Here is a 10964-nt window from a genome sequence, read left to right on the forward strand (position 1 = left end):
CCTCAGTGAAGGAGCTTTGGTTTCTCTGGGGGGAAGATGTTGGTTTGGGATTTACCCTGAGACTCTCCCTTGGGTCTTTTTTTTTTGGGGGGGGGGGGGTCCAGTCGTGAGGCCTGAACTCTGGGTCTGGGCGCTGTCCCTCAGCTCTTCAGCTCAAGGCTAGCGCTCTACCACTTGAGCCACAGCACCACTTCCAGCTTTTTTTCTTTTTGCTTATGTGGTGCTGAGGAATCGAACCCGGGGCCTCAGGCATGCAAGGCAAGCGCTCTACCACTGAGCCACCTTCCCAGCCCTCCCTTGGGTCTTTTGTGTGAAGTCCCTAGGTGCATCTCAGTTTGTGTATGTCAGTCTGTGAAGGCCTTTCTTTAGGGGTCTAAGCCTAGGAGTAGATGATGTATGTGTCCTACCTGCTTTTACAAGAATCCCGAGTTTGTTTTTGCAAAGTCCTGGATTCTATGAAGACTAAGGACAAGAAGCAAGGGTCTCAAGAGCACATCCTTACCTGGATCCTGACCCTGAGTAGCCTCAGGGCTCTGCCCAAGGCCTCCGTATTTTCCGGCCTTGCTGAGGGTGTGGCTGTCAGGCAGGCCCAGGGCTTTCCCTGCCTCCAGCACTGGCTTCTGTGGCTTCGCCTTGAGACTTGTCCAACCTTTCCAGGCTGCTCCCAGCATTCTCAGAGGCACAGGCGTGGAAAAGATGACCGTTGAGCTCTATTCTTGTGGGCCCACATTCCTTCATGTTCCTTACGCAGGGGATGTTTAATTTCTTCTGTTCTAATCCCAGCAGGATTCTTCCTGCTAGGGAGAGTGTCTTCATCCTACATAGGCCCCATCTGCACAGCGCTAATACCACATGACTCAGGGTCTCCAGTGTGAGGGGAGACACACTCTCCACCTTCTCAGAGCCCCTAGTCTGTGGAGGCAAAGACTCCTCCAGCAAGTCTCATACTCTGGGGGCCACAGCCATGCCTAGACTGTGCAGAGAACTCCACTAGCTCACCCAAGGACAGGCCTGTGCTTGCCACAGACTGGAGTCAAATTGGGACTGTGGCTGCCTGTCATTTTCCTGTCCTCAGACACCCAAGAGGGGGAGCTCTCCTCTTAAAGGTGTGTCCCTAAGCGTGTAGAGAGGGGAAAGTCTCTGACATGCAGGGAGGGTTTAGCATGGGCCTACAGTGCCAGGTTGGAGTTGTGAGCCTCCACCCGGGTTTGGTGAGGCGATTTGGGGCTCAGGGTACAAGTGGGTCCTATAGATGAAGTCAAGGCCCCAATTGTCTTGGCCATGTTTCTATCACCTCCACCTTTTCAGCTTCAGATTGAAGATGTCCAGTCCTCTGGAACAGGCACTGCTCACCCTGGTCTCCACCTTCCACAAGTACTCTGGCCAAGAAGGAGACAAGTTCAAGCTGAGCAAGGGAGAGTTGAAAGAACTTCTGCGCAAGGAGCTGCCCAGCTTTGTGGGGGTGAGTGGGGGCAGGTCAGCTTGAAAGGGAAGGTCCTGAGGGAGTGGGGGTGGGTGGGTATTTTCCTTCTTTTACTTCCAAGATGTCTGCTGATGCATATACAGGGGTGGGGAAGGGGCTCAGATTGTCTTTTCACAACTTTTTCCTCTGGGCCCTCAGAGTGGGCTTGGGAACCATGTTCTATTAATGGATTAATGGCTGTTTTCTGCAACATTTCTTTCCTCTTCCTCTGGTACTGGGGATGGAACTCAGGGTCTTGAGCTTGCTGAGCAGGCACTCTACCACGGAGCCAATCGTTCAGCCCCTGTTTTTATTCTGATTATTTTTGAGATAACCTTGATTCCTCCCCCACCTTCCATGCTGGCTTTGGACTGTGATCATCCTATTTACACCTTCTGCATAGTTGGGATGAAAGATGTACACTATCATGTTAAGCCTTTTCTGTTAAGATAGGATCTTACCAACATTTTCAGCTTGTGCTGACCTTGGTCTGGGTCTTTGCCTCCTGAATAGCTTAGGAATACAACTGTGAGCCAGCAGCACCAGCCTCTTTTCTTTAAAAAAAAAAAAAAAGATTAATTTTGAGTTTTCTTTTTAAAGATTTTTTTTATTACCATACATTAGTTGGATAGGATTTTTTAAGGTGACATTTCCATACATGCATACAACGTACCTTTTTTCTTTTTTCTTTGGGTTTTGGTTAAACTTTTCTGATCGTGTTGGTTGTATTAAACAGTTTTCCCCTTCCGAATTCACCTTGCTGATGATATGGAACTGCAAGCCTGTTTCTTCATCAGCAAAACAAGACCATGCCAGCATTATTAGAGCTGATATGTACTTACGTGTCTCCCATGCCCCCATTCTCAGCAGGGGGTGCTGGTAGCTCTCACCAGCACACTCTCTGCCCTCACTCACTGGGCCCTCTTGGTAGTTGTACTTATCTGGCTGCCTGGTGGGGAAAGAGAGCTGGGAACTGACTTGTGGGGTCTGTGTGTGGAGGGTTGGTGTGGAGGTTGGGGAAGGGGACACTTGGTAACGACATCATTCTTCCTTGCCTTCAGGAGAAAGTGGACGAGGAGGGGCTGAAGAAGCTGATGAGCAGCCTTGATGACAACAGTGACCAGGAGGTGGACTTTAAGGAGTACGCTATTTTTCTGGCCATTGTCACTGTCATGTGCAATGACTTCTTCCAGGGATCCCCAGAACGTCCCTGAAGCAGAGCTCTCCATTTCCTGCCACAGATCCTCTGAGCCTGAGAAGGGGAGAGGTGTCTCTATTCCTTCTAATTTACTATTTAATAAACGTTTCAACCTCTTCTGCACATTGACTCTCCTGGAATCTCCCTGAGGCCAGAGACGTACGTGCCTTAGGTCTCAGGTTTTGGGATTGACACAAAATATTTTGCCAAATAAAGACATTTGGAAAAGAAAAGTACCATCACAATCATTTCATAAGAAGAGAACATTTCAGCTCCAACAAGGAAGGATGGGTTTATTCTTAGAAGGAAGGACAGACTTAAAGCTGCATGGCTCTAGGAGCTGTTCTAGAATTATGAATTAGGTTAATCAGTCTTGCAATTTTATGATCTCTTTGTCAGATACAGGCTTTTGGCAGTGTGCTTGTTTTTGGAAAAGCTGCACTTATTTTTCTACTTTCTGATGGGCTATCTCTATTCTGAGTGCAATATCCTGTTGATCTCTGCTAAAATCTTCTTGGAGCCATCTTTTACAAAATTCTAATTTTCTATCATTTCCTCTACAACTGTGGTCTAGGTTGCCTTATATCTTATGTCTTAAGGCATAACAGGTGACAATGTGACAAGATGCTTTGATATGTTGTAACAAGGTCATCAGCTTACCAATCTATGAAGGCTGGATCTAACCTCTTATTCTTTCTTCACTCACTTTCATTTCATTTATTTATTTGTTTGTTTATTTAGTATGCCAATACTAGGACTTGAACTCAAGGCCTGGGCATTTCCCTTAGTCTTTTTGCTCAAAGCTGGTGCTCTACCACTTGAGCCTTAACTCCACTTCTGGCTTAGGATGGTTTCATGGAGTTTTCTTCCTAGGCTGGCTTTGAACAGTGATTCTTAGATCTCAGCCTCCTGACTAGTTCACCTGAGTATCCTCCACCAGTATTTGCCCAATTTCACATTTTGGGTTCCTTTTCTTTTCTTTCTTTCTTTTTTTTTTTATGGTAAGTTGTGGGGCTTGAACTCTGGGCTTGGGCGCTATCCCTGTGCTCTTTAGCGCTCTACTGCTTGAGACACAGCGCCACTTCTGGTTTTCTAGTGGTTTATTGGAGATGAGTCTCATGGACTTTCCTGCCTGGGCTGGCTTTGAACCGCGATCCTCAGATCTCAGCCTCCTGAGTAGCTAGGTTTACAGGCATGAGCCACCGGCGCCCGGCTGGGTTTCTTTTCTTGATAGATCCTACTTACAGGTGCCCAATTCTCTATCAATCATGTCACAGAAGGCCTGACTGGCAGTAGTTAACAGAAACTTCAATTTAAATGCCTGGCATTGTGGGAAATAGGAAATTGAGGTTTGGTTCAGTGGTTCAGGGATGCTCTGCCAGTTACCTATTGCTTCATGATGAATCACCCCAACATTAGCTAGCATAAAACATAAGGTTATTATCCCATGGTTCTGTGGGTAGATTGGGTTTAGTTGATGGGGCTCAATCGGGGTGTCTCTTGTAGTGACAGATGGAAACTGAGGCTGGAGTAATGTGAAAATTCAAACTAAGTCAGAATCCATGGGTGGTCATTCATCATACCTGGTAACAGATGCTGGATTAGCTGGGAGCTCAATGGCAGTGACTACTCATGGCCTTTCTGTGTGGCTGGGTGTCTATGTGGGAGCTGGCTTCTGAGAGGTCTTATTCTAAAGTGGGCATTGCAAGAAGCCCCAGTGATAGTTGCAAGGTTTCTTGAGATTTATTCCAGAAATCTCAGGGCATCATCTCTTCTTCATTTTACTAACCAAGTAAGCTATTACGTCTGGGTTTGAATTCAGGGCCTGGGAACTGATGCTGATGCTCTACCACTGAACTATACTTCTGACTTTTGGTGGTTAATTGGAGATAAGAATCTCACAGAGCCCTCCTCCACGGTATAACCCCTGCTTTCACTGTATTTGATGTTGGTATAATTTGTGGAGGGGTAGGGAAAAAAACGAATCCTTTAAATAGGGATACAGGTGGACCCATTGTAACAACGAGATGTACAAGTTGTTATGTCGAAAAATGAACTTTACAACTTTGGCTGGGGGTGGGGGGTGGAGGGTGGGTGGGGAGATGGGAAGGGATGGAAAGGGGAAACAAAGGAGGAGGCAACAATGCTTGATAAGAAATGTACTCATTACCTTGCCCATGTAATTGTAACCCCTCTGTATGGTATTTTCACAATTAAAAAAAAAGAAAAAAAATCTCACAGAGGGCTGGGAAGGTGGCTCAGTGGTAGAACGCTTGCCTTGCATGCATGAGGCCCTGGCTTCGATTCCTCAGCACCACATAAGCAAAAAGAAAAAAAGCCGGAAGTGGCGCTGTGGCTCAAGTGGTAGAACGCTAGCCTTGAGCTGAAGAGCTGAGTGATAGCACCCAGGCCAGGAGTTCAGGCCCCACGACCGGCCAAAAAAAAAAAAAAATCAAAACCAGGCAATCTTTTTTTTTTTTTTTGGGTCCGGTCGTGGGGCCTGAACTCTGGGCCTGGGCGCTGTCCCTCAGCTCTTCAGCTCAAGGCTAGTGCTCTACCACTTGAGCCACAGCGCCACTTCTGGTTTTTTTCTTTTTGCTTATGTGGTGCTGAGGAATCGAACCCAGGGCCTTGAGCATGCAAAGCAAGTGCTCTACCACTGAGCCACCTTCTCAGCCCCTAAAACCAGGCAATCTTAACTTCAGTGTTTGAATTCCTTATCTGGGGTGGGGTGGGGTGGGGAGTGTAGTTGTGGAGATGGGAGGGAAGGGATGGTAGGGGAAATGTACTCATTACCTTGCTCATGTAATTGTTTAATTAATTAATTAATTAATTTATATTGTGAAAATACTGTACAGAGGGGTTACAATTACATGGGCAAGATAATGAGTACATGTCTTTTTCTTTTTCTTTTTTTTTTTTTGGGTCCGGTTGTGGGGCCTGAACTCTGGGCCTGGGCGCTGTCCCTCAGCTCTTCAGCTCAAGGCTAACGCTCTACCCCTTGAGCCACAGTGCCACTTCCGGCTTTTTTTCTTTTTGCTTATGTGGTGCTGAGGAATCGAAGCCAGGGCCTCAGGCATGCAAGGCAAGCACTCTACCACTGAACTACCTTCTCAGCCCAATGAGTACATTTCTTATCAAGCATTGTTGCCTCCTCCTTTGTTTCCCCGAAAACTTTTTTATTTTTTATTTTTTGAGAATCTCACAGAAGGTGGGTGCTGTTGGCTCACCTCTGTAATCCTAGCTACTGAGGAGGCTGAGATCTGAGGATCATGGCTCAAAGCCAGCCCAGGCAGGAAACTCAGTGAGACTCTTATCTCCAATAAACCACCAGGAAACTGGAAATGGTGCTGTGGTTCAAATGGTAGAGTGCTAGCCTTGAGCTGAAGAACCAAGGGACAGCACCCAGGCCCAGAGTTCAAGCTCCACAACTGGGGAAAAAAAAAAAAAGAAAAGATCTCACAGACTTTCCTGCCTAGGTAACTTCTTAATCATGATCCTAGGTCTCAGCTTCCTGAGTAGCTAGGACTATAGGCATGAGCCATAGGTGCCTGACAAAAAAGGTGTTTTTTTTTTTCATTTCCATATATATATTTTTTTATTGTAAAAAACTGTACAGAGGGTTACATGAGTAATGAGTGCATTTCCTATCACACATTGTTACCTCCTCCAAAAAGGCTTTTAATAATAAAGAGAGGGCAGACAGTGCAGGAGTGGTGGTCATCACTTTTCTTTGCTTACTTTCCCAGGAAATGTTGATGCTTAGAGCTTGGAGGCGAAAAAGAGCCTGTGCAAAGGTACGGTGTCAGCTGATTATTCTCACTGCTCGGCCTTCACTCAATCTGAGGCTGTGAGACAAGGCTGGACAGGTCCTCCAGGACAAATGGTCTCTTTTCATGGCCATAAAATAGAGAAGAGGCCATCTTCCTGATACTGACAGCCAGTTAAAATATAGGTCAGAGAATCATGATGAGGGTAATTAACATCCTACCACAGTTCCAGGCTCCTTTCATGAACACTGGCATTCAGACTTCATGGTAACCTAGAGGAGTTATCATGAGGCCCTTTTAACAGATGGGGAAACTGAGAACTGCATTGACCATGTGCTGATATCCATTCTGGCCAGGTACTCTGCTAAGCCCACTGTAGCATAGCTCATTTAATCTCAGCAGCAAGTGGATATGGAATGTTTCATTAGGTTCTGTACTCTGCCAATGAGAAAACAGAAGCTGAGAGAGGTTATCTAAACACTCATGACAGGACTTGACACATGTCTGTAATAGAAATCTTCATCCCTGTGGAACACTGCAGTGCCAGTCTGGACCTCCTTCCCTTCCCTCTGCCATCTCCAGAGCCTTGAGCTTTGCAGGAGATGAAGGAACTAGCAGGGTTCAGATGCGCATGGTCTCACCCTAAGTCATTGGGGAAAGTGGGCCTATTCACTCAGGGGAACCTAATTTCTTGAAAGTCCTGACTTCTTAGTTCTGGATCTGGGGTGGTTTGGGCTAATGGAGGCTGGCCTCAGCTGGTTGCTTCTGGGGTTGTCCCCAGCTGAGGGGGTTGAAAGGGGCTTAATCTCCTTTTCTTTTGGGTATTTGGCAGACTAGAGAGCCTCAGGAATCTTCACCTCCTGTCATGGTCTTTGCTTATTTGGGTTAACTCCTGGCATTAATTCCATTAATTCCTGGCATTAACTCCATTAATCCTCCAAGAAGATGGAGACTGAAGACAAAGGTGAGGCTTGTTACCAAACCAGAGTTCACTTATTCAGTCACTCAAAAAGAGACCTAGTGAATTGAGGACAAGTTGGCGGGACAGAGAAAAAGTTTATTTGAAATCTTACCAAAATGAGACAGTGTTGGGCTAGTATCTTGGGACTAAAAAACACCATCTTAATGGCAGTCTGGTTTTTTTTTTTTTTTTTTTTTTATTGTAAAGATACTATACAGAGGGTTACAGTTACATGAGTGAGGTAATGAGTACACTTCCTCTTGAACATTGTTACCCCCGGCAGTCTGGGTTTTAAGCTCCTTCTATCCTTAGGCAAGGTGAAAAAGATGGGCTGGGAGTGGGTAGATCGGGGGCTTAGAATAGTACAGGACTGATTATGGGAGACTCTTCAGTAGTCTGGAATGAGACATTGTGAAACCTAGAAGGTGGTACACATGTAATCGTAAGGTCATGGATGCTCGTGGAATTCTTGAAAATATTTTAACTTTTTTTTTCTTTTCTTTGGTCAGTTGGGGGGTTTGGACTCCGGGCCTGGGCGCTGTCCCTGAGCTCTTCAGCTCAGGATGAGAGCTCTATACTTGAGCCACAGCACCACTTTCAGTTCTCTGGTGGTTCATTGGAGATAAGAATCTCACAGACTTTCCTGACCAGGCTGGCTTTGAACCATGATCCTCAGATCTCAGTCTCCTGAGTAGCTAGGATTACAGGCGTGAGCCACTGGAGCTTGGCTCATTTTAACTATTTTTATCTTGGTGCCTTTGGCCTTGGAGGGGAAGGGGACAGATCAGGTAAATTTAGAGCAAATCCATCTTGTATATGAGTCTCAGACAAATATTCATTATGTGAGTAACATGCTTAATTGCAGAGATGAGCAGAAATCCAACCCAAAGATTAAAGCAGCAAAGGAGACGAACACAATCTGGAGGCAAAAATACCAAGCTTTCCCACCATGTTGTATCTTCCCATCAGACATGTTTCCAGGCCCAAGGAAGGGTCAGTGCTTTTAGCAAAAGTAACCTTCAAGTACCTAGGTGACCACTGTCATTATAACCCATACGTGAATGGTGGCATCTCCAGAGAAACTGGTAGGATTTGATTGTTCAACTGCACAAATGAATTAGTAACCGTTAGAGCCAACTAAAAGCAAGGGAAGATAGAGTTTGTATTTAGGCTTTCCTTCGGTTATAGCTTTGGAGATAAGCGAGTGACTGGACCAGGGCTCCACGTTCCCATCTGTAGGTCACTTGATCCCTCCACTCCCTTGCTCCTCTCATTTGTGCAATGGACACCATCAGCTATTGACTCGGAAGTCAAAACAAGTGGTAGGTCAAAGCTTCGCCAGCTCTCCAACATCTCAGTTCAGATCCTTCCCCCGTCTGTCAAAAAGGCTCCAGCTCTAGCTCCAGCAATCAAACATTCCTCCTCTACTTTTCTCATACTTGGCTTAATAGATGAGAAAGGAAGTCAGTCATTTCTGCGCCTCCTGGCACTATGGGATTGGGTTCATCACCCTGACCCTGTTGCCTGGGTCCTTTCTGGCACAGCTACATGGAATGTGCAGGTGTGTAAGACAATTCATCATATTTCTCCCTGAAGTGTAGAACTAGACACTGACCTTTAGTGGGGAGATGCAGTTTTCAGGGGCCTGGGGAAGATGCTGGTAGTGATAACTGGGAGACAGAGCAGAGGAAGGGAGAGTGGGAGGCAGTACTCTAAGAAGTCTGGCCAGATTGGATAGTATCTGCTTTCACCCTCTGGGCTCTGCGCTCTGTTAGGGAAGAGAGCTCCTTGCCCTACAGTTATGGCACATTTCTTAGCGGTCAGCTTCTCAGCTGTGGTAGGGGAGCTCTGGAAGGTGAGAGGCCAAGGGTATTTGGCTTAGCCTGAGGTAGGGAATCCAGCGTGTGGGTGAGGAGGAAGAATGCTGGGACCATTGCTTGCTTTTGAAGCTATGAAAGAAAGAATTCAGGGTAGATTTTTTTTTTTTTTTGTCAGTTATGGGGCTTGAACTCAGGGCCTGGGTGCTGTCTCTGAACCTATTTGTACTCAAGGTTAGTGCTCTACTACTTAAGCCACAGTGCCACTTCCAGTTTTTGAGTGGTTAATTGGAGATAAGAGTCTCATGGGGTGTTTTCTGCCTGAGTTTGGCTTTGAACCACAATCTTCAGATCTTGGTCTCCTGGTAACTAGGATTACAGTCACAAGCCACCAGTGCATGGCAGGTAGATTGTTGTTGTCTATGCCTATAGGAGATTTTGAACTCAGGGCCTTGCACTTTTTTTTTTTTTTTTGGTCAAGGCTGGTACTCTACCAATTGAGCTATAGTTCTACTTCTGGCCTCTTGCTGATTAATTGGAGTTAAAAGTCTCTTGGATTTGTCTGCTCGGCTAGTTTAAAACCTTGATCTAGGATTATAGGCATGAGCCACCAGTGACTGACTCAGGGTTGATTTTTAAGAACTTCTAGTAGGGCAGGAAGATCCTCAAGCTCTAGGTTTTCAGGAGTAAGGGAAGAGAATTAACAGGTGGGTAGAAGTAGAAGGCTGGATGAAGCTAGGTGCTGGTGACTCACACTTGTAATCCTAACTCAAGAGGTTGAGATCTGGGCAGGAAAGTCTATGAGATGCTTATCTCCAATTAACCAGCAAAAAGCCAGAAGTGGAGCTATGGCTCAAGAGTTAGAGCACCAGCCTTGAGTGAAAAAGATAAGGGAAAGTGAGGTCAAGCCCTAGTACCACACACACACACACACACACACACACACACACACACACACACACACACACACACACACACGAAGGCTGTATGATATGAGCTGTTGAAAGTGGCTGACTCTCATCCATGTGACTGGGAGTGTACCTGCTGAGTTGGACTCAGAGACCCCTAACCTGCTGACCTTGAAAAAAGCACTTTCACATTGGATTCTTAGGAATCTTCATGTCCATTTCAGAGGTGAGGAAATTGAGGTTCTCACCAAGTAAAGAGAGGACATGAGGAAGGATGGTGGAACTCCCCTGATCCAGCTTGTTAAGGGTTGTTCCATGAGGGTCCTCCAACCCCAAAGTGTCTGTACCCAAACTGTCCTGTTTCCTCAGCTGCCCCTTGGATATCGCCTTCCGGGCTTCATTCCTGCCGCTCTGCAACTTCAGTCTGGCTTTCCCATCTTTCTCTTTGTGAGCAAACAGGTGCTGATACATGGCAAGGAGCTGCATTTTGGCCCAGAAATATTAAAGGCTGGTGGATAAGGATGTGGACTCAGGAGCTCAGGGTGCTGGGTGCTTCCAGCTTATTAAACATTCATTTGTTTCTGTCTCTTTCTCTTAGAAACAAGGCCTTATATGTCTCTTTCTCCTTAAAACAGGGCCTTACATGTTTTGTTTAAGGTGATACCCTTGAAGCCTGGAAACACCTGGATATGGATGTATGGATAATGAATGGCTCACTCACTAGTTAGTGGCTTTGGGAAAGTTAATATGGTGTCAATACTTATCTAGCCCTTTTTTTCTTCCCTGTTGGTGGTACTGGGGATTGGACTCAGGGTCTTGAACCTGCTAAGCAAGCATTCTATCACTTG

At 46.0% G+C, this 10964-nt stretch overlaps 1 protein-coding gene across 1 annotated transcript; it reads left to right on the plus strand.

Moving 5' to 3' along the window:
• Positions 1-1321: 1321 nt before the first annotated feature.
• S100a2 (S100 calcium binding protein A2) lies at positions 1322-2810 on the plus strand. The gene is made up of 2 exons (XM_042681991.1): positions 1322-1462; positions 2524-2810. The coding sequence occupies exons 1-2, from the start codon at positions 1322-1324 to the stop codon at positions 2674-2676; spliced, it is 294 nt and encodes a 97-aa protein (XP_042537925.1). The 3' UTR covers positions 2677-2810.
• Positions 2811-10964: the final 8154 nt, after the last annotated feature.

Source organism: Dipodomys spectabilis, unplaced genomic scaffold (genome assembly GCF_019054845.1).
Source record: "Dipodomys spectabilis isolate Male_0828 unplaced genomic scaffold, ASM1905484v1 ptg000069l, whole genome shotgun sequence".
Classification (NCBI taxonomy): domain Eukaryota; kingdom Metazoa; phylum Chordata; class Mammalia; order Rodentia; family Heteromyidae; genus Dipodomys; species Dipodomys spectabilis.

What these genes read in the sequence shown, in the direction of transcription:
- S100a2 (XM_042681991.1), top strand. Translation starts at nt 1,322, where the DNA reads ATGTCCAGTCCTCTGGAACAGGCACTGCTCACCCTGGTCTCCACCTTC. An exon ending in AGCTGCCCAGCTTTGTGGGG is followed by an intron (nt 1,463 to 2,523) that starts GTGAGTGGGGGC and finishes CCTTGCCTTCAG; the next exon opens with GAGAAAGTGGACGAGGAGGG.